The following is a 22,253-nucleotide window of genomic DNA, read 5'->3' on the forward strand; positions in this document are numbered from 1 at the left end:
ATATTCATATCAACAACCCAATTAAAGCATTTCATATCAATTACAAAATTATGTACAAACTTTTTGTACAATTATATGCCCCTAGGCCCTAGCGCTACTATTAAAACAGTGAGTTTTCAGAAAACACGGATCTACTCTTTGTTTCTTTTAAGAACATATAAATAAATGTGACATGAAAGTTCTTATTAGCCGCAACGAAATCTCATTTTTGAACCACCACGATGTTAGGGGCCGTTCATTGATACCACATGTCCAATTTCATTTGTTCACTTATCTTGCAACTCCAGACCCAGAATGCATATATATGCACAGAGTGATAATTAAATAAAACCCTGTGTTTCAACCTGATCTCTGCAGATGATAATATCTCATGGAACTACAAGAAATCAGGACTAAAAGTTTCATAGATACTTAAAAGGCGCCAGAGGAGAAAATGGCATTTTCCTAAAGTCATGTATAAAACTTTGACAAAGTTAAAGAGTCTTAAAACTAAATAATTGCGGTAGTGAATACATAGATTTAATCGAAATTCACCACCTAGAACAAAGTCTGAAAAAGATTTAAAGTCACCAACACAGCTGAAATCTGAGGTGATGATTGTTCAACTTCATTCTCCGGGTATAACACCGCATGTAAAGGAAAACCGGAAGGAGTCTACTTGCTTTCTCTAGTTAAGTAAAATTGATGTATCGTTTAAAGGTATTGAGCTTGTATTCTATCCCTGTTCTGTTCCCACCACAGCTTTGCATTCACCTCCCCGAACTTTTCTCGGCTGATATCAGTATAAGAATGTAGCATTAGTATATCAAACAGAACAAATATCAAGATCTCTGAAAATAGAATATTTGTATATGACACTAAAACTGGGAATTTAATTCATATGACCATTTAAGCAATCTCTTAAGACAGAGAACAGAATATTTCTTCGTTCTTTGGGGGGAAAAATATGTTGCTATGGTAAACAATATATAGAACATTATGTGGTTGACCATTCATGATATGCATTCTGATAGAATAATTTTTTAGTAGAGTGTGGACTAGGGTTAATATAAAAATCTTAAAGATAATTATTAGCCTTTTTCAGACTAACTTTATTTCCTTGACATGCTGCATAAATAATTAATGTGGGATGTCATTACCTGAATCTCATTCTCCGAAGTTCTCTAGTGCCATCTGCTAATTGTCTGATAGTAATGTATACACCAGGTTCATCTTCCTCTATCCACTCTGATTCTACATCACTGGCATTGCTAATGGAAACTGATGCCTCATCTCGGGAGGAGGTTGTTGTCCGTGATGCTTCCATAGATGAAGCCTCACCTTTTGGCCCAGCACCGCCATAATAACTTGAACCAGCATTGTAGTTTTGGTTGCCTCCTTGTTCTGAGGGATCTCCAGGGTAATAACCTCGACTTCCTGTAGGTTTGTAATAGTTTTTCGGGGTCCACTCTTTGTTCATCGATGGATTCATAGGGCTTTCTCTGGCTGATCCAAGTCTTGAATAAGAAGAATCTCTCTGCCATTAAAAGTAATTCTCTTTAGCGTGACATGGTATATATATAGTTAGAGTAAATCTTCGCGTACATCCTTATACACTACTAACTCATTAAATTATAAAAAGGTTATATAATAAAAGTTATATATGTGATCATAAAGTAAATAAATAAAACAGAAAAAAAAAGATTTAGGTTATCATTTTTGTAAGTGTATTTTTAATCTACAGTTAACCTGAAGTGATGAGAAATCCTGAAGACTTAGACGTGGGTACAAGTTAGAACTGTTCCTAAATTATAGGTAGTGAATTAGTAGTGCATAAGGATGTACGCGAAGATTTATTAATATAGTTATATACATACGCAGATTGCTAGACAGTAGATAGACACAAAAGGCAAATGTAATCTGTCCTAACATATACACTCCCCCATCTGCAAAAGCATGGTGTATTTACTGAAAGTAATAAAAGCTGTAGTATCTAGGAAGCCTGTCGGGATGTTCTTGGCATATATAGTGGTATCAACTAAGGAAGGTGCAAACTATGATAACTCTCAAAATATAACCTCCAGTGCTCAATATAAATTTTCAAATAGCATTAAGTTCATGAATATTAGCTGAATAGACATCAAGAACTGCTTGTAACATTGAGGTCAGTGTATGACCAGTCATTTAATATCATGGAGAGTGCACTGAAGTCTAATTATTAAGACCAAAAAAGTGAAAGTATGATATCAGTTGAGAAGGCATAAAATTAACCAAGGGATGGTTTTCAGATGAATATTCGTCCAATTATGTTTAATAAACAACTATGACAAACTGCCACAAGCAGTATAAAAAAAATAAAAAAGTCATGCAGCAAGATGAGTAAATAAGTTGATCAAGCCGGCAAGAAAAGAACTTGGTGAAGTAGAAGGTAGATTACCCCATCCTCGGAGGCAGAGGGAGTGCCAAAAGCTTGACGATTAAATCTTTGGACATTGTAGAGCTCCATAATCCTATCATAGTTCTCACCCCACCACCTCTGAGCTTGCCATTTATTAAACATCTCCCGGCTTCAAATTACAAAAATGCATGTGATGTAATTAACGCAAAGCTTATATAAATTCAACAAAATCATATAATCTGTGTCATACTTGCATACAAAAATACAAGTTGAAAGGTATCTTGTACAACTAATTCAAGGAGATCCACTAGGCAGACAACTTCCTCATTCACTCATCAGTGTATGTATAAAGATGTGACTGATCGATTACAAACTACGTTGTCATCAGAAATTAAAACTACATGATCATTTACATTAATCACATCTTGCATGTTGCAGCTTTCAAGCTGGAAGCACATGCATCAAATTGTACAAGGGCCAAGTTTAATCCAAGGGAACACGGGCCAGGTTGGGTCTACAGAAAGTAAAGCAAGCACTATATTCATAATAATAAATGGCAATTACTAGGCCCTCCCACCCTTCTCTTTCAATATTTTTTACTGGATATCTTAAGAAACATATATTAAACGAATTCAATGACTTTTGATGTACAACATCACTGTATACTTTATATGGTGCCAGGAGAAAGGTATTGGTGGGTACTACATCTTGTGTTTTGTTACATCTAAATATTAATACAAGTCATTAAAATCCATCAATTGCACATGGAAAATATTAGAGATGAGTACCTGAAGCGAATCCGTTTGAGATCATTCCCATTATTAGGAAGAGACACAAAAGTAATCTGAACACCAGGCTCCACTTGCGCTATCCACTCTTTCGGTTCATCCTCATTTTCCAAAAAGACTTCACCAGACTGAGCTGATTCTGAACCACCTGGGCCCCTTGCTTCTCTAGCAAACCTTGATTCGAATCCATGGGATGTGTTGTAGCCAGTGCTGGTGAAATCCCAGGCAGGTGTAGAATTTGAGCTTCCAGGTTGCAAGTCGGGGTATGGTACACCTTCTGAAATGGTATCAAAATCAGGGTACGGTCTTTGTCCTTTCCTGAAGCTTGGGGAGAAAGGCTTGCTCTGCTTACTAGATCCTGAAATTTTCAATGCTATATCCTTGATCTGCAAATAATTGAACAGAACTAGAAATTACACAAACATACAACCAACAGATAAGCAAGCCTTGAGCATGTTTAATACTGAAATTAACAACTCAGTTCTGAATCCTGGCATGGTCAGTGATTATCTAACTGTAGCATCTTTTTCTTAGCATATGTAATGCTTATATTGGTAAATCATGAAGCTTATTATACACTAAATTGTTAAAGAGAGATCGAAAAATTCTGTCCACTTGCAAAAGCGGCATCTAGATATAATAATTAAAATCTTCTCGTTTAAAGCATGACAAGACCGGATATAAAGAAAGCTTCAACTAAGTATTTGTTCCAGTTTAGAAGTTTCTTGGATATAATTTATGAGTGCAACTTTTAATATTTAAATCCTCATACAAGTCACCCTTCCTGGATCGACTACCTAAAACTCCTAAAGCATAATAGATTTCAGATCGAATAAAATATGTGTGGCAAGTTTGGAAATATAAAACGAAGATTGTCATTAATATGATACATGTAGGTCCTGCAATAAGTTAACCAAGTTGGCTTTTAGTAGTTTCCAGCTCAAGCTAATAATGTAACAAGAATGGAAGATATTGACACCAAATAATACAATATGCGGGCAAAAGATACAGACTCAAAAGGTTCAAATTATAATTAGTTAAGATTTAAGAACATCTGTAGGTGCTTTGTATTTTAGTTAGATATAGAAAGAAAAGCAATTAAGTGTTTCACACCCTAACCTCAATGTTAGACATGGCCATGGCCCAAGGGAGCAGGTAATGAGCTAAAGTCCCCAACATTGTGGGTCCTTAGGAAATTGTTTTATACACTTGGTATCCTTATTTCCTGTTTTTTGTCAGCTAATTATAATCCCCATTATAAGAAAGAAATCATACGATTAAATATATAAGAGTGGCTGCTTCTGTCTTCTATAATGTTGTTCTTTTATGCAAAAACTAAAATAAGTGCTTTAATACAAGTATAGAATTAATTTAATCATACTTTATCAAGTGCATATTCCATATTCTGCTGAAAATCTGGTTTCAATTATATTTGTGTTGGTTTACTACATTTGTAATACACTATAGCAATCTTTATTCAGAATCTGTAAGAACTACGTAAGAAATTTTTTGCATTAGCTAAACCAAAATCCAGTGGCACTAGCTAGAAAGACCTTAACTGAAATAGTATTTTCTTATTTAGCCTATCTTAAATTTCACTCTTAGAACACAGTAACAGGCCAGTATTCTACCTTTCCTCCTCCAGGTAAAATTTTGAATACTTTAGACCAAAATTCAATGGTGGGTCACATCAAGTACAGTCAGATATGTCTTCAAAATATATAGTCTTGTCTTTTCTAAATCTTCACTTTGGCATACCATCACTATTACTTGCATACATTGAATCGACCAAAGCACCTTCAGTAATACTCCAATATGATTCAGAAAGGTACACAGATCTTAGTTAAAAATCGTGACAAAGATTTTGCTGCCTACTTAAAAGAAAAGCCAAAATGCAGAGCCCTGCTGTAAATTTGCGGAAATTCTTAAAGCACAAATGAACTTTTTGTCAATAAATTGCCATTTATATAAATTTAAATAATCACTAATACTCAAACTATCGATCCCAAAAATTGATATCTGCTTTGTTACACAAACGGAACTTATATCCGCTAGGTTATGCTTTGTTTTTGTTTTTTTTTGCTAAATAGGTTATGCTTTGTTAACGCAAAGGAAAGTGATGTCCGCGGGGGACTGTTAGGTCACGCTTTGTCAACACAAGTAAAATTTAACCCCCACATATATGGTTTATATTACACATACAAGATAACAATCTTAGGTTTAAGGGATGATATCTCGGAGGTCAAGTTGCCGTCATTATAATTCAATAGCACGTAAAATAAATGTCGAACCCATAAAATTAGCTAAAAAAACCATTGAACCGGAGAACGGACTATTGTTCACTCTCCAACAGCAAAAATATACTCTTATTTCTGAAAAACAAGATCAGTCAAACCGTCCCATATATTCCCCAAACACATGACGGGTACAACTCAGGAAACACTTCATCATTATAGTTCAATAATACGTAAAATAAATGTCGAACATTCTAAAAAATAAGATTAGTCAAACAGTCTCATATATTCCCGAAACTTATGACAGGTACAACTCAGGCATCACAGCATCACAAACAAATAGTACTACACAGATGAAATTTTTCCAGTCTGCAAAAGAATGTGTGCTACTTAAATCTTGTCTTTGTGACCACTAATAGGCGTGGGGAGAAAAACATTGGACCCGTTAATGTTCCTTTTATTAAAGATAATGAACACGAAAAATCTCATGATTAATCGTAAAGATTAAAATTGCATTCTTTCCAATGAACTTTTGCTTTATCATAAATGAGCAGAAGAAAGCCCAGCACATAGGCATTGCAAAGACCAAAGAATCATAGACACACAGAGTGGCGTAAGTAGATGGACAAATAACAGCATGCACATCCTAGTCTTTCTAGACACAAGTATGCATTTCTATGTATACATCTAAGACATAGGTGGATGTGGGGCCCATCCTAAACATTGCATGTCACAGTGGGGCTAAGTTTGTTTTTCATCAACAAGGGAAATAAAGGAGAAAAAGAAATAAAAGAGAGATTTAAAATAAAAGCGAAATATAGAAAGAATATAGGGTAGGGGTGAGTAGCATAGGATTAGAACCTGCGCCGTCAGGCTTTTGACGGCTTCTTTTGTACTGGGAGTCCCCCTCACGCCTTCATCTCCTCCCTCATCTACTTGTTTCGAACATGTAATACACGTCAGCATTTCTCCCCCTTCTGTTCTGTCAAAAATGCATTAAAAAAAATTAGCAAAAAAAAAAAACAAAAATGCATAAAATTATGTCAGGCCTCTATGCAGATTTCACATTTATAATCACAACCGAATAAAAAAATATATGTGACCAATAAGTATCGAAAAAATGAAAAAAGAAATTATCACATTTGCATTTAAAAAAATATATCCACATTATCATCTACATTATTATTCACCTATATTCAGTAAAAATGTGGTATATCCAGGAGGGTGAGATGATAAATTTTAATAAAAAAAATATGTGTGGAGTGATGATTTAATAATTTGGTATTGGAATTAGGGGAAAAGGGGAGGGGGGTTTGGGGATTAGAGAAATTGAAAGGGAAAGGATGAAAGGGGGAAAATATGCAGTTGCTTTAGTGTACAATGTTGGGACCGAATTTTGGAAGAATGAAATAAAGAAAAAGCGAGATTAAAATGCAGATTTCGAGGGAGCCGAAGTTTCTGACGCATCATTATTCTCCTCCTCCTTTTCTCTCTATCATCAACATTTCTTAACATCCAACAATAACACACATTTATTTAGCAAACAAAAAAAATTACAATCAGATTAAAATTAATATAACAAGACAGGATAGTGTATAGTACTATAATTCAAGAAGAGAGGAAAAGAGAAGCATCTGAAATCTGTACCAGTACTATTTGTTGATGATATGAGATGTATGTGCAGAGGTGACAAAAAAACACGTTCATTTAACATTATGTGTGTGTATTTGTACATGAAAACTAAGTCACCTAACCAAACAGCGACAACTTTCCTTTGCTTCGCTCTTTCTCTTTCCTTAACTAATGTCCAAATTACACAACTAGCGCTAATGTAACTGTAAGTATCTGTAATGACTCGAACATTCAATCATAGGAGTACAATATAGAACATACTACTAACTATGATTTGTAAAATTTGTAAAATCATACTACTAATTTGAATTTATAAAAAAAAAATACAAAAAATCTCGGAGTGAACGAGAAAATGGATGAGGTGAAATGAACAAACTGGACTCATGAAAACAGAGTACGAGAATATATGAAACATGTTCAAGTAACTTGACAACTTCAACAATGCTTTCAACATGTGTGTCTGTATGTTTGTAAAATCTTACCCGAGACTTGGTTTGAGAACTGATTCTCCAAATCGCAACTCAAGTTCGCGAATATTCCGCAGAGATCATACGAGAACTCCGAATCAAATGTGTAGAATATATTCGCGCACACTCTCCGTCATTTATAACGATATATAAATTACTGTGAAAAAGTAACAAACTCTTCCGAGAAAATCGCGGCCGGCGGCGAATCACCGGCGAGAAATCCGGTGAGAAAATATGAGCGTCTCAGAGTATATTAATAACTGAATATCTGAGAGAGTGAATAAAAAAAGCAGGTGAGAAGGTGTGTAAATGATGAATGGATATATAGAGAGAAGAAAATGAAGGAGAGGGGAGATAGAGACAAGAAAAGAGAACAAAGGGTGGGAGTTGTATTTATAGGAGGATGTTAATTTGGTTCCGTCAAGTTTCTCGTCGTTATGTAACGGCACTAGTTGCATACATACGTGCTGCTGCTGCTGCACTTTTTCTTTATTTTGGAGTATTCATATGAATGCATGTCATTCCCTTCTTTCTCTTTTGTGAATACAACTTCATTCTTTCTTCTTTGTGAATTCCAATTTATTCCATTTTTGTATTTGTATTTATCCCTTCCGCTTATTTTTTATTTTTTTTTTGACAAATGCAAAAGATTTCATTAACTCGAATATAATACAGTCGGGACAAACCCCCAACTGTCGATACAACCAGGTGGTAAAACAAATAGCATTCTAAAAACAATTAGATGATTTGTTTCCTGATCGTTTAACAGATAGAATTCAATAATTCTTGAAGATAAGAACGAAATCAAAGACATCCCAAGCGATCCAAATTGCATCAAAATCTCTGGAAACAGTAACATCGCAATTGACCATATCACATAAAAACTATTGATAGCCCAATGTTCAGAAACACCAACCGCATAAATCGAGATCGGAGAAGTGGCACCACAGCTATCTACATGCCGGATACCAGCTATAGACTTGCCGAAGGCACCCAAGCTATCTACATGCCGGATACCAGCTATAGACATGCCGAAAGTGTAACCCCGTAAATGATGAACAATCTTTGATTGTGAAAGGTGAGCTCTTGCAATAATCACCACCGTCTCAGATTCGATACAGTTTTTATAGATCACCAAAAATATCAATAAACTCGTTTTCAACTGATCCAACACGAAATCAACCCAATCATGACTAAACAAAGACATAACAAACACTCCAAAAGGAGAGACACAATCACACACTCCAAGAGGAGAGACACACAACACCCAAAAGATTGGGTTTTATTGAAAAGAAATTAACGAGAGTAAAAATTAATAATAAAAGGGTTGGGGCTTTCCACCAGAGAAAACCAGTGGAAGCCCCTCGATTTACTTGAAAAAAGACAAACCCTAGTAGGAGAGGAAGAGAGGAGAGGCGGCCGGGAGAGGGATTCCGCTTATTTGTTTTCCAAGCAAAATATAGTGCATGTTTGGCCGCAGTGGCGGAACCAGAGGGATGCTAGAGCTTTCTCTAACTTCGAAAAAATAATGTATAATTTTTTTCCAGCCCCCGCTGAATTATTCATGTCAATATAATTTAAGACACTTAGAGCGACTTCAAGAGATGCCTATAACATGTCGTAAGTCATAATTGAGGACATTTGATGAAAAATGTTGATCCAACAATATTTATAAGGCACCTCAAGTCTTATTTATAAGGCACCTCTACTTGCTCTATCCTATATTTTATAATAAATTCTTACACACTCTCTTTTTCTTTGCTTTGGACTTGTTATTAGTCTAAAGAGCGTCTGATTAACAATTATATTCAAACAGATACACTCAACGCACACACTTGACACTACCCTAACTCAATTTCTCACTGTGATAAATTCATTCACCCGCGACAACCTACTCATTTGCGCCACACATGGAGATGGAGACATCTGAAAAAGGAAGAGTGAAAAGCCATGTTACTTGAAATTGGTTGTTTACGCTTTTTCTCAAAGGTCTACATCCATTATGTGGCGTAAAAAAGTCACTATTCCATAAGTCAATTTTTTTTCGTCGCCGCTTCTTATTGCTGTATCTATGTTAATGCACTTAGAACAACGTTCTCTTTCGGACCTTTTAACCAATCAATACATGCAACCTAGAAAGATGATGCAACCTAGAGAGATGGTCGTCTCTCTCTGATGAATGTGGTATCGAGGTTCGGTGTTCAAATTTCAATCAGTCCCTTATAATCTCACTTGCTTTCAAATTTGAGCCCCCCCTAAATGTTATTCCTGGTTCAGCCCCTGTTTGGCCGTCCATGCTTTCGGCTTTTTTTTAAGAAGTCGGCTTCTACTTTTTTTAACCTGTATAAACAATCAGAAGCACTTATAAAAAAAATGAGAATTGTTCCTTTTTTTCAATACTTTTGTTTTTTTCCAAACACTTTAATCATTTATAAGTCTTGACTCACTTCTAATTCATTTTTTTTTATTTTAACTCACTTTTTATGAATGGGTTACTAATCATATGAATCACCAAATTGCCCTTGATATATCAAGTTGGTCACAAAACTCAAAACGACCTGAAATCAGTCACTTAATCAAGTCAGTTACATGTATCTCTAAATATGAGTTCAAGAATTAAAAATATTATTTATATAGATTTACATATTATTCCTGAATGTTAGCACAACTAAGTATAAAGTTATGACTTCTATTATTTATGATAATATATTTAGATTTTATCAAGTTGATTTATCATTTATTTTTTGTTATATAATCGTAATAGTGTAATACCAATCCTTGCATGATGAAACACAGTTTCCAATCATTAAATTTAAAATTCTGAACTATAACTTTAACATTATTTGTTATAAGCGCATGCATCACGTATCTAAATGATAATCATAAAAATCTTTATTGCTTAATGGATACTCCCTCTGTCCCATTTAATTTTATACGTTTCTTTTTAACTGCTCGACACGCATTTCAATGCTCTTATATAAAATATAGTTCCGTAACTTATTTTTGAGATTTTCTTTTTCTGTATAAAAATATAACATCCAAATTTTAATACAAAAAAAAATTTTAAAAACAAATTGCACAACTACACCAGGAGTATTAAAATCCGTGCCGCGTCCCCGTCCCCAATCCCCCATTGTATACAACTCTGGGGGACGGAGGGAGTATAAAATATAATTTCTGAGTATAAAATATAATTTCTATCACTTGTGTCAGCGATTATTGGTTTATCTGTGGCTATAAGTTTAAATCAAATTCACATGTTCTATTAAATATTAATTGATATATGCATTAACATAATCTAATTAAAAAATTAAGTATCTTAATCAATTGGATTTTGCCAATCATGTATCCCCAATCTAGTGATTTATAAGTGTCCGTTATTTTTTTAATATGTTTAATAAGAATACTGTTTTGATATTTATAAATATTATCAAGACTTTATTTATTGTACACTTCTGAGTTCTGTATCCATATTCTTGTCTTCTTGTTTAACCATATTATTATTTATCAAAATCTTTTACATAAATCTTCTTTTCATAGTCAATTGTCGAACATCCATCTATGAATTTTCACACCTTTCTGAATGTTAGAAATAATATTTATGACTTTACAAATAATAACACCATGATCCTATTCATATAGGTATTTAAAAGCGAAATAAAATATGCTTAAAGTGTAACAAAAATTTAATAATAGTTAAAATTTTCGTCATATAAATAATATTTTCTTTTTATCTCAAACTAGATGAACTTGTTAATTCTGAACATTATTTAACGTAAACTGATCAATAGATGCCTAATTTATTTATTTATCTTGTAAATTAAAATATAAGTATGATTTTTTGTTTATAAAAAAATTATAAATATAAACTTTTACTCCCTCCATCTCTTAATACTTTTCATGTTTGTTTTTATCACGTTTGTCAATATACATTCTTGAACGTTAATAACTTTAATTTCACATTAATATTAAATATAAAAATTTCACCGTATTAAAGTACTCATAAATACGAATCTAACAAGATTACTCATGACTATGTTCACTCTTATGAATTAAATGTAAATTAGTATTTTGTCTCATATTATGAACAGTCCCGACATTTCAAAACAGAAAAGTAAATAAAATCGGAGGGAGTAATACACTTTAGATTGTGTATGTCAAGTCAAACTAACTCTTCTGCTTTGTGACGAAGGAAATACACATAATTATCTATTTTGTTTTATGATCGAAAGAGCATTAACACGACAGTGATCTTTATAAAATGAGTAGTTCCATAATTTTTATTTTTTTATATAAACTCTTCCATACAAGTAGTTGAGTTTGGAAACATTGGCCAGCCAGTCCTACAAATACAAATATATGGATCGGACCAGTAAAGGTGACAGGAGAGACGTTATGGCGAATGAACGAATATGGTCTAATCACTAGGGAACATCATGGCCCAACATGTCTAGCATTACACTAGGCACCACGCCACGTGGCTAGTTCTGAGTGGTGTACTTCCAGATGACATGGATCAGAAGAAATTTATTTTGTGAAGCAAAAGATTTTACAAATCAAAGCAATCAAATCATGATTAAGTTGATTATTAATAGTGCTAATGCTCTTAGCAATGCTACATTAGTAGGCTTGGGAATATAAATCTTGAGTGATTGATTTGAACTACACATTAGGTTCTTTATGTACTAAGATTCTTCATGAATCTCCTTCGTCAGAGATTCTTGCTCATTGCTCATCATATTCTACTTATAAATAAAACATTAAATACGGTCTCATAGATACTCCCTCCGTCTCTAAATACTTTTCATGTTTGTACTTTTCACGTTTGCCAACACACACTTTTAATCATTAATATCTTTAATTTCGTAGTAACATTAAATATAAAAACTTCACTGTATTAAAGTACTCGTAAATACGAATCTAACAAGATCACTCATGACTATATTTAGTTTTATACATTAGATGTAAATTAGTAATTTGTCTCATGTTATGAACAGTACCGACATCCCAAATAGGAAAAGAATAAAGAAACGGAGGGAGTACTGATTTGACATAATACAACAGTAAAATGTACAAAATCTAAGTTTAAATTCTAACGCTATTGGAAGGCGCCCGGTTGGACTACATACACATTTTAAAACAAAACTGCACCCATTTTTTGACTAATATATATATTTTTTTATTGAACATCAAAAATTCAGAGTTGTGGAAGGAAGAGTTTTGTTCAAAACTGTTATAGTAAAAGTTACTTCACGGGCGAGTATATAAAAATTATCCTTACATAAACCAATAATTGATTGGTAAATAAATTAATTTGCAGATCCTATATCTAAATACATATTAAAAATTATTTTAAAGTGTTTTACATCGTTGTGTGTGTTCAGAATTAATTTCAAAATATAATACATAAATTTTGAAGGGTCACATGGGGTAAAGCAGCTGTTAGAAACTAATATACACTGTTACGTCTCAATTAAAGTTAACGGCTATTTTTAACGGATGTGTGGGCCAGGGTTACAAACCAAAAGTTAAATAAAATTTAGAGTTACAAACTATCACGTTTAAAAATGTAGAATTTAATTTGATAATGAGCCAAAGTCTAAGGTTATAAAATGCAATATACTCTTTGGTTTATAGCACCATTTTTAACACCCTCGTACCACTTGATGCATCATCAATCTCTGTCGTGACCAGAGGTGGTGTCAATCCCTCTCTCCATTAAAACATGGATTATTGACAATATAAATTCCTAATTTTTTATTATTATTTTTTGTGCTGTTTTTCCCCTGATCCCTATCCCCTGCGCATCTTCTGTTCTTCTTCCGCTCCATTATGCATTCATGCACTCTCTTCTCAATTCTCATCCATTCAAATATCTGCTCTGCCGAAAGCACCTTGCCTTGCCAGCGTGACATTAAAACACACCCATGCACACTCCACGAACCACAAAGTCCGTGTACAACGTACTACTCCAAACACGCATTAATAGATCGTGTCCCAAATTGACTTATAAGCTAAAATCCGGCTGAGACCCGTGACCACACACCACGCCACCACAGTCGTCTCTTAAACATGATGCCTCAAAGGGGGCAAGCTCAGAAGCAGAATTGCACTCGTACTATTATTAGTTGGACTTAGATTTTACAGTGTTATGTCGGCTGTCAGCATTTGGATTGTTGCTATTTTACTGCTTCCTCTTAATTCCTTTTTAAGGACTTTAATCACTCGCTTCTGTCACTTGCTCTTTATTCATCTCTTACTAGCCCCCAAGTCTTCCTTTATGCATAGTGAGAAATAATGCTTCGAATCATGAGACACCAACACACCCCAGCTGATCAGCTTCTTTCTTTTCTTTGGCTTCTATTCTTTTCATACGTTTTTATGTTTATTTTATGGCTTGTTGATCATGGATTTCAAATTGTTTGGAGACTGATTGATTGTGCTTCTTTTGTCTGGTTTTTGACCAATCCGGTCTCTCGCCTATAATTAGTAACATGAATCTACCTTCATCTCAGATGGAATAGATATTTGAGCTGGTGTGGGTAAACTTTAAAATAATGGATTATGAAGTTAATTTGTATTGTCAACTTGAGAAAGCATTTTATATTATAAATGAGTTGTGTTATTAAAAATATAATAATAAAATAATTTTCAAAGATTGTTTATTTGGGTATAGTGTTTTTATAAATGTCTATTATATAAAAATATTCGACTAATTCTTAAAAAATATTTTACCGATTACATTCCAATTTCACCATGGAATTTCACCGAACTTCTTCAATTTACCGAAAAAAAAATTTGATTTAATAATCGATAGATCACTGATTAATTCCGATTTTTGACTTACGCAAAATAGAATAAGTTGTTTAGAAAAGTAAGTCACAACAACTTGTGACCTCAAATGACTTACTTTTAATGACTTAATGTGACATAAATATATTTTTTACAATTTAAAATCGAAAATAACTCCTCCTAGGGAAACTTGTAATAAAATATGTGGACACTCACTCGTATACATCCCAATTATTTATAAGTGCGGATTTTTGACAAATGATAATTAGCACCGAAGAAGAAAAATTACACAATACAACACGAAATTACCTGCAGCTAATTAATACTTGCCAAGGATCTCCAGGCAGAAGTTAGAATTATACGAAGAAGAAAGCCTGATTATAACTTTTTTTAAAGGTGCTATATAAAACCAAACACCTACGTTTCTTGCATGTGAACAAACGCGGCGAAGTCATTAACGAAAACTTGGCATCAACAAAGGTAATTAGGGTAGGCAAAGCATCGAGTCACTACAATAAAAGCGAAACTGAAAGAGATTTTAATAGGGTCACATGTTTAATATAGTCTTTCCACACAGATCTATCTACTAGTAAATTTTCATGCTCCCTTTATGAAAATAATGGGTTAAGCCACGTGGCACTCACGAAAACGCTGTTTGTTGTGTTCTTTTTATTGATTTGGGTAAAGAACAAAACAGTTTCTTTGGCATGGTGTTTGGGAGATCTTGTTAAGGAAGAAAAGCATAGTCAAAGAGTCATTGGTGAGAAGCAATCTGAGTGTCGAGCGTCACTTGAGTTCAGTTTGAAACTCCATGCTTTAACAAACTTTTTCATAATTCACATCAGTACACACTTTATCCTTTGTCCACTATGCAGATTTTGCATGCACAAGCGTGACCAATAATGTGAATATCTGGGATACCTCTGATACATGTGTGTGGGTAATTGATTAGCATTGTACCCCCAGCAGATGATGCTTATATATGTGTTTTTAGGTTCCGTTTTTCTATGGTGTGCTTATGAGAACATGTTAAGCATTAAAATTTATAAGTTTATGTGATTTTGATTGGCTCTTACTTCTTTATAATGGTTGATCCCCTGACCACACCAATCAAAATCCACCAAGCTTATAGAATTTGGTGCTTAGCATATGCCATGGAACACACTAGACAAACCCTTTTAGGTTTTTTGATATTTTCTGTTAAACAAAAAAAATCATGCCAAACAATTCTTTTAACTAATTCCAACACAAACATGTTGAATGGTATTTTTTTTTTCCAAGTCCCCAGCTTGCATAAAAAACTAATGATAATTTTGTTTCTTCCCCATATTTCTTGTAACTCAGAAATAATCGTAAGTACATGCGAGAGCAATCCAGGTTGTCCGAATCCCATTTTAGCAAAGAAAAACCTTTAATTTGAATTAAACCGGCCCATAATCTGAAATCCATAGTAAATTAAAGTACCAATGTGAAAATAAAGTTAGCTAATCCACCCATTTATGGTAATTATTAATTAAACAATTTTTTGTTAAAAGCACGTTACAGGTTTGAGCCTCCATGCAAGTATTTCTTTATTATTTCCTAGAAGAAATTAAAAGAGCTATTTCATTTATTCAAAAGATCATTCATTTTCCGAAAACAATTACTTATAGAATAATTATATCTCGTGAGATAATAAGTTATATTGTTTGTATACCATCAATTATAGAACATCTATATCTCCTTAGCTACATTATTCACAGACTGTGAATGACAAATATTTTGAAGTCATGTATTATTACTTAAAAAAATAAATTGACTGTTTATCACTTAATTATCACCTATAATTAAGTTTATAGTAAGAAAGACTTTAATAACATGATCTAAATCCGTTATAAGCAGAAGGGTTAAAACCAAGTACTTTAAAAAGGTGATAAGCTCTAAAGGCAGATCATTTGGTAAATCTACTACACAATCCCCATATCTTTTCTCAGGTACCAATGTTATAATGTTTGATCAGATGCTTCTTTTGTGTTTCATATTCTTGTAAAAACAATTATTTTACATGTTAAAAGGAGAGACCAGGTAAGCTCATCAATCAATGACTGCTTTAGACACATTCTGCTCACTGTTGCTCAAACTTTCCCGTACACGTTTTTACGATTTTAAACTTTCTTTCATTTCGAACTAGTTGATATATACTTGCCGATATAAATAACGGTTTTTCTAGTGTGTGTCTATGAACATACACTAAACACTAAAATTCATAAGTTTGGTCGATTTTAATTGGCTCATATTTTCTTATAATGGCGGACCTCTAGCAAATTCATCAATCACACTAATCAAAATCCACCAAACTTATAGAATTTGGTGCTTAGCATGTGCCCATGGGCACACACCAGACAAATCCAATAAATAAATAAGTATTTACAGTAAAATCTAGTTGAAAGAAGGCTCTGGTTCACTGGAAAATCACAGTGAATACTATGCTCTTGAGAAAATGTATAATCCGGTAATTTATGTTACGATGGAGTCCTAATGAATACCACAAAATTATAAGTTTTTTTAAGTCCACCGGTGCATCTGTAACTCAGCAAATTTAAAAGTCTAAATTTGAACAGGTTTCGATCTAAATTTTCCGATAGTGACATAAATTTCGGTCCAAATTTATGTTAAAGAATAGTATTGACCTAAATTTAGGTCAACAGATATTTAGTTAATGAACTGATTATATCTTCTATAAATATTAAATTATTTTAAAATATATCTGGTATATTTAAAATTGAAGAACTCAATTAACTTTTTTATAAAATAAATTTTTATAGTTCCTCTTTTAGCTCCAGGACATTAGGTTTTACGAGAGAGAAAAATACTGAGATGCCTAACTTTCGAACTCATATACAAAATTTGCAATTACAAAAATATATGTTTGCAGTATATTCTTCTGCTCCTAGGCCCAAGTCACTAGTGAATCTGTAACCCAACTAATGCTTGGTTAATGGTTAGATACTTGGACCTTGAACTACAAATATGAAGCAAAATTACAATACCCGCACCGTTTAAATAACGGCCCTTTGCATTTTGTGTAAAAATCGTACGGCTAATTCTCACAAATTATTTGTATTTTGTTTTGTATGAAAATATAGCAACTTAACTTTTATTAACAACAATAGAATATCCCCCAAAACATAGCCACATACCTGCTACCTTGTGAGACCAAAATGTGTAGTCAGTAGGTTTTTCTTAAAGTATCTTATGGTAATTTTGTTGCAATTTTGTGCACAAAGATTTGGATTAGGCTAGAGATTATTTTTGTTTAAATTACTACACATTAAATATATGCATTAATTTAAACGATAGTACTCAGTGCATAACAAGCAGCACTGTAATCTCATACTGATTCTTCTTTGGTAGAGTTGCAAACTTTCATTCATGCAAACTCTTGCTTTAAATTGTTCAAAAGACCACCCTGCTTAACGCACTTGAGGTGAAACGATATATCGCATTCCTGCGATGATAGAATTTATGATTTATGATCCGTTTGGAACCAGGATTTCGTTTGAAATTCTGAATTTAAACAAATAATTTGTTTGAGAATATGAATTTAGATTTCATTTAAAATCCAGAACATTCAAATATTAGTATAAACAAAAAAGTTGAAATGACAACTCAAATCCTGTCATTTGAAATCCATTATTTGAAATGAAATACACGTTTCCAAACGCCGTCTAATATGCATTAAAATGATGATTGTCCGATCTGAGTATACTTATCGTCACTGCCCTTTTTCAAAGACGAGAAGGCCATTTGGCTGAGTTTATAGCTTATGACTTAACGTGACTTATGACTTAACGTGACTTATTTGATAAGTTGGGAGCTTAAAATTTCTGTTTGGGTAATTTTTGAATTGTTGATGACTTATGGGTTAATAAAAATATAATAATAAAAATAAAATTAATTTATGAGTAACTTATAACTTATAGATAGTTTTTATCAAAAGAAATTTAAAAAAAATAAGTCATTGAAAAAAGTACCTAAAACTAACTACTGGTTTTAAGTCAGTTTCTGGCTTTAAGCCGGCTTCCGACTTATTACACAAACAGACATTTTTAAGTTTTAAGCTGGAAACAACTTTAAGCCCCAGCTTTAAGCCGGGGCAAACAGGCTCGAGGTGAGTAGCATCCTTGAAGTTGTAGCAGAACTTATGCCGTCCAACATTCTCTTCTGCAGTAATTACCGAGTACAATTAACATATAATCGACTACATTATACTTATCAGAGTTTGAAGCTAAAATTTATGTAGTAAACATTTTGAAAAGCCTTATTTCATAGCCTAATTTATATTCCTGTGGTCCTGTTCAAGTCATACCCCTCTAGGAACCATTAATTATGTCACTATCAGCTGAATGTTCCAAGTAATTTAGGAGAAGGAGCACTGAATAGTCATCTTTGTGGAAAAACAATGTTTCTTGACCTTAAGAGAATCAAACTCGTATACCAAATTATTTCACTAAATTAAAAAATCCGAGTTACAAACATATCATCCTGTACAAAATGTGGCAAGTTAGAAGTGTTGGTTGCACCATAACAAGATCAAGGTTCTTTGTTTGTGTTTGGCTCTGTTTGATCATGGTAGATGACATTTGTTTGTCCAATGAAATTAACAAACTTTTACGAGGGCAATCTCTTTCCCCAGACCAGTTTATAGTATCTAACAACGGCATATTTCAGTTGGGATTCTTCGCAACTAATAAGCCTGCTCCAAACTTGTATCTGGGAGTATGGTACAAAGGCTTTGCAAACCGAACAACTGTTTGGGTAGCAAATAGAGAGAAACCTTTGTTAGAATCACTTTCTTCAAAGCTTGAAATTTCGGATGATGGGAACATAGTCCTGCTTGATGAGTCTACTTCGATTGTGCTGACAGAAGTCACAGAAAAATCATTTCTGCCAAATTCTGTGGAAGCAGTACTTCTTGATGATGGGAATTTTGTGCTGAGAGAAAGTTCTAAACCTTCTGTTATATACTGGCAGAGTTTTGGTCATCCGACAGATACCTGGCTTCCAGGTGCAAAACTGCGAACTGATAGTCTTTTAACTTCTTGGAAAAACTCTGAGGATCCGTCTTCTGGTTTATTTTCAGTTCGTATAGATGTGAGTAAAGATAAGGAATATTCATTGATCATGGAGTGGAACAAGTCGACAAGGTTTTCGAGTAGTGGAATATGGAAAAATAAAATTTTTAGCTTGATTCCTGAGCTAAATTACATATCTGATTTCAGATTTGTTTCTGGAGAGAATGAAACTTATTTCTCTTATTCTATATACAACCCAAAAACAATTTCAAGACTTGTCATAGATGTTTCAGGACAGTTAAAGCAGTTCAATTCTTTCCGTGAAAATCCGTTGTGGAGTACAACTTTGGTTGAGGAGCCCCCAGAGGCTTATGCTATCTGTGGTCCATATGGCATCTTAAATTTATCAGCCTCTTGTGAATGTTTGCCAGGATTTCAGCAACCTCTTTCACCAGGATTAGATGATTTTCGCGATGGTTGCACGAGGGAAAAGCCATTGAAATGTGAGAATAGTAGTTCTAACGGGAAAAAAGATGAGTTCAAGCGAATACCTAATGTCAATGTTTACTCTAATTCAGTACTACATCCAGCTCAGAGCATGAAGAATTGTGAAATAGCTTGCACCAAAAGCTGCTCCTGCATAGCTTATATGTATCATAACAGTAAGTGCCTAGTATGGGAGAATATTTTACTGAACTTGACTCAGGTTTCAGACGGTCACAACAATAGATATGACCTCTACGTCAAGCTGGCTGCTTCTGAGAAAGCCAATGGAGGTATGTGGCTGTTTTTTAATAACTACGTTACCACTCGTCTGCATATTTTGGTGTGAACAATTTCTACTAGTCACTTTTCCAGGATAAATAGAATTGTACATTTCATATGCAGGGAAGAGTATAGTAGCTTGGATTGTATCAGCAACAGTGGCCTCATTGGTGGCACTGGTATCAGGTGGCTGTCTTTGCCGTTTCTGGATATGCAAAGGCCAAGATACAGGTAACAAAAAAGGACAACAAGCCATATAATCAAGCATATGATCTAGATAGTTAACAAACTAATCATTTTGATTTTGAAAAGTAATAATACTAGCTATCTTTGGGGTTAAACAGGAAAGGAGGACTTGAGGAAGGACCTGCAATATTATGATTTTAGTTCAAGCAGTAATGCAACTGATGAGAAAAGAAACAAAAATAAATTGACAATAGCAGGAAAGCGAGATGATGAGCTGCCATTGTTTAGTTTCAAAAGTGTCTCGGCTGCAACAGAAAACTTTTCTGTAGAAAACAAGCTCGGACAAGGAGGATTTGGTCCTGTATACAAGGTAAATCAGTTTCTTTGACCATGCAGCTAAAATATAATTTAAATAAAAAGTAACTACTCAAAATGCTTTCCTTGAATTTCAAAATGCATGACAAAAAGATATATTTGTTCCTCAAATATAAATTTAACAGGGAAAAACAATAGCTGGCCAAGAAATAGCAATTAAGAGGCTTTCAAGAAGATCAGGACAAGGATTGGAGGAATTCAGAAATGAGATTGCATTGATTTCCAAACTGCAGCATCTAAATTTGGTGAAACTCTTGGGCTACTGCATAGAAGAAGATGAAAACATATTGATCTATGAGTATATGCCTAATAAGAGCTTGGATTTCTTTCTATTTGGTTAGTATACTATTTTATAATGAAGCATATTTTACGTCAGTCCTCAATGTAATATATAATGAGTAAGGGACTTGGGAGATAACCTGTTTATCTAATCCCAAATGTACAGATTCAAGCAAGCAACATCTATTAGTTTGGGAGGCACGCATTCAGATAATTGAAGGGATAGCACAGGGGCTCCTTTATTTACACCAGTACTCAAGAGTGCGAATTATTCATAGAGATCTGAAGGCCAGTAACATTTTGTTAGATGGTGAAATGAATCCCAAGATTTCAGACTTTGGCATGGCACGAATATTTGGTGGGAACGATTCAAGGGCAAACACAATGCGGATTGTTGGAACTTTGTAAGTTAAAAACTCTAGCTCTTGGTATAATACCCTTATAACTAACTATATGATATCTAATAAGTGATCAACTTACTGAAGACCTTGAAGTAGTGCTAAACAAAGTTAATCTACATACCTAGCAGAAACTAAAACCCTAACCAAATAGTAATGACATTTTGTACAGTGGGTATATGGCTCCTGAATATGCACTGGAAGGCCATTATTCAATAAAGTCTGACGTGTTTAGTTTTGGAGTGTTGCTGCTTGAGATTATTAGTGGCAAGAAGAACACTGGATTCTATAATTCTGACTCTCTCAACTTACTTGGTCATGTAAGCCAATTAACTCAGTTCATGCTCTCTCGGTTTAATTTTATCTATACCTCATATATCTTGCTAGTTGATGTTATTTATACGAGATATGGACATTTCAGGCATGGAAGTTGTGGAATGATGATAGAGCAGTGGAGTTGATGGATCCAGCACTCGGCTCACCTTCTTCCGTTTATACATTGATGAGATACATAAACATAGGACTTCTATGTGTTCAAGGAAAACCAGCTGATAGACCTTCTATGTCCAAAATTATTCCCATGCTTAATAGTGACCTTATACCACTTCCAGCACCAACTGAACCTGCCTTTACTACTAACCATACTGTAAAACCAGAAGTTTTATTGAGCGGTGGTGAAAATTGTACACTTAATGGCCTTACAGTGTCAAGGATTGAACCTAGATAGCTTGATTAGAGAGCATCAGTTCTAGCTCCTTGACAGTAATATTTGTATAGAAGATATAGCGGCACACAGAGGTATTACACTTGTGATCAGCATTTCGCTCTGCACCTACAGTTGGTTCAGTATTCATTAGAAATAGCTCCCTTGTGCAAAAATTTAAATAGAACATTTATTCACCCGGT

At 33.9% G+C, this 22,253-nt stretch overlaps 2 protein-coding genes across 4 annotated transcripts; one reads left to right on the forward strand and one right to left on the reverse strand.

Moving 5' to 3' along the window:
* Nucleotides 1-386: 386 nt before the first annotated feature.
* LOC108209782 (protein Brevis radix-like 1) lies at nt 387-7,871 on the reverse strand. Of its 3 annotated transcripts, none has more exons than XM_017380885.2 (6): nt 7,514-7,871; nt 6,261-6,376; nt 3,166-3,551; nt 2,417-2,546; nt 1,140-1,516; nt 387-772 (listed from the first exon to the last, which is right to left on the reverse strand). In XM_017380885.2, the coding sequence occupies exons 2-6, from the start codon at nt 6,363-6,365 to the stop codon at nt 694-696; spliced, it is 1,077 nt and encodes a 358-aa protein (XP_017236374.1). In that variant the 5' UTR covers nt 6,366-6,376; nt 7,514-7,871; the 3' UTR covers nt 387-693. The 3 variants fall into 3 exon arrangements, with proteins under 3 accessions (XP_017236374.1, XP_017236382.1, XP_063942059.1); XM_017380893.2 differs by having other exon boundaries at nt 6,261-6,381; XM_064085989.1 differs by lacking the exons at nt 6,261-6,376; nt 7,514-7,871 and adding an exon at nt 4,285-4,744.
* Nucleotides 7,872-18,738: 10,867 nt separating this feature from the next.
* LOC108192959 (G-type lectin S-receptor-like serine/threonine-protein kinase B120) lies at nt 18,739-22,200 on the forward strand. Its single transcript, XM_017359512.2, has 7 exons — nt 18,739-20,120; nt 20,233-20,340; nt 20,454-20,665; nt 20,796-21,006; nt 21,116-21,353; nt 21,520-21,667; nt 21,769-22,200. Exons 1-7 carry the CDS (start codon nt 18,824-18,826, stop codon nt 22,072-22,074), a joined length of 2,520 nt encoding a protein of 839 aa, XP_017215001.1. The 5' UTR covers nt 18,739-18,823; the 3' UTR covers nt 22,075-22,200.
* Nucleotides 22,201-22,253: the final 53 nt, after the last annotated feature.

Source organism: Daucus carota, chromosome 1 (assembly GCF_001625215.2).
Source record: "Daucus carota subsp. sativus chromosome 1, DH1 v3.0, whole genome shotgun sequence".
In the NCBI taxonomy this organism is placed as follows: Eukaryota; Viridiplantae; Streptophyta; class Magnoliopsida; order Apiales; family Apiaceae; genus Daucus; species Daucus carota.

What these genes read in the sequence shown, in the direction of transcription:
- LOC108192959 (XM_017359512.2), top strand. Translation starts at nt 18,824, where the DNA reads ATGTGGCAAGTTAGAAGTGTTGGTTGCACCATAACAAGATCAAGGTTC. An exon ending in GATTTGGTCCTGTATACAAG is followed by an intron (nt 20,666 to 20,795) that starts GTAAATCAGTTT and finishes TAAATTTAACAG; the next exon opens with GGAAAAACAATAGCTGGCCA. An exon ending in CTTGGATTTCTTTCTATTTG is followed by an intron (nt 21,007 to 21,115) that starts GTTAGTATACTA and finishes CCAAATGTACAG; the next exon opens with ATTCAAGCAAGCAACATCTA.
- LOC108209782 (XM_017380885.2), bottom strand. Translation starts at nt 6,365, where the DNA reads ATGCTGACGTGTATTACATGTTCGAAACAAGTAGATGAGGGAGGAGAT. An exon ending in CTCAAACGGATTCGCTTCAG is followed by an intron (nt 2,547 to 3,165) that starts GTACTCATCTCT and finishes TGTAATTTGAAG; the next exon opens with CCGGGAGATGTTTAATAAAT. An exon ending in CTTCGGAGAATGAGATTCAG is followed by an intron (nt 773 to 1,139) that starts GTAATGACATCC and finishes TACTGATATCAG; the next exon opens with CCGAGAAAAGTTCGGGGAGG.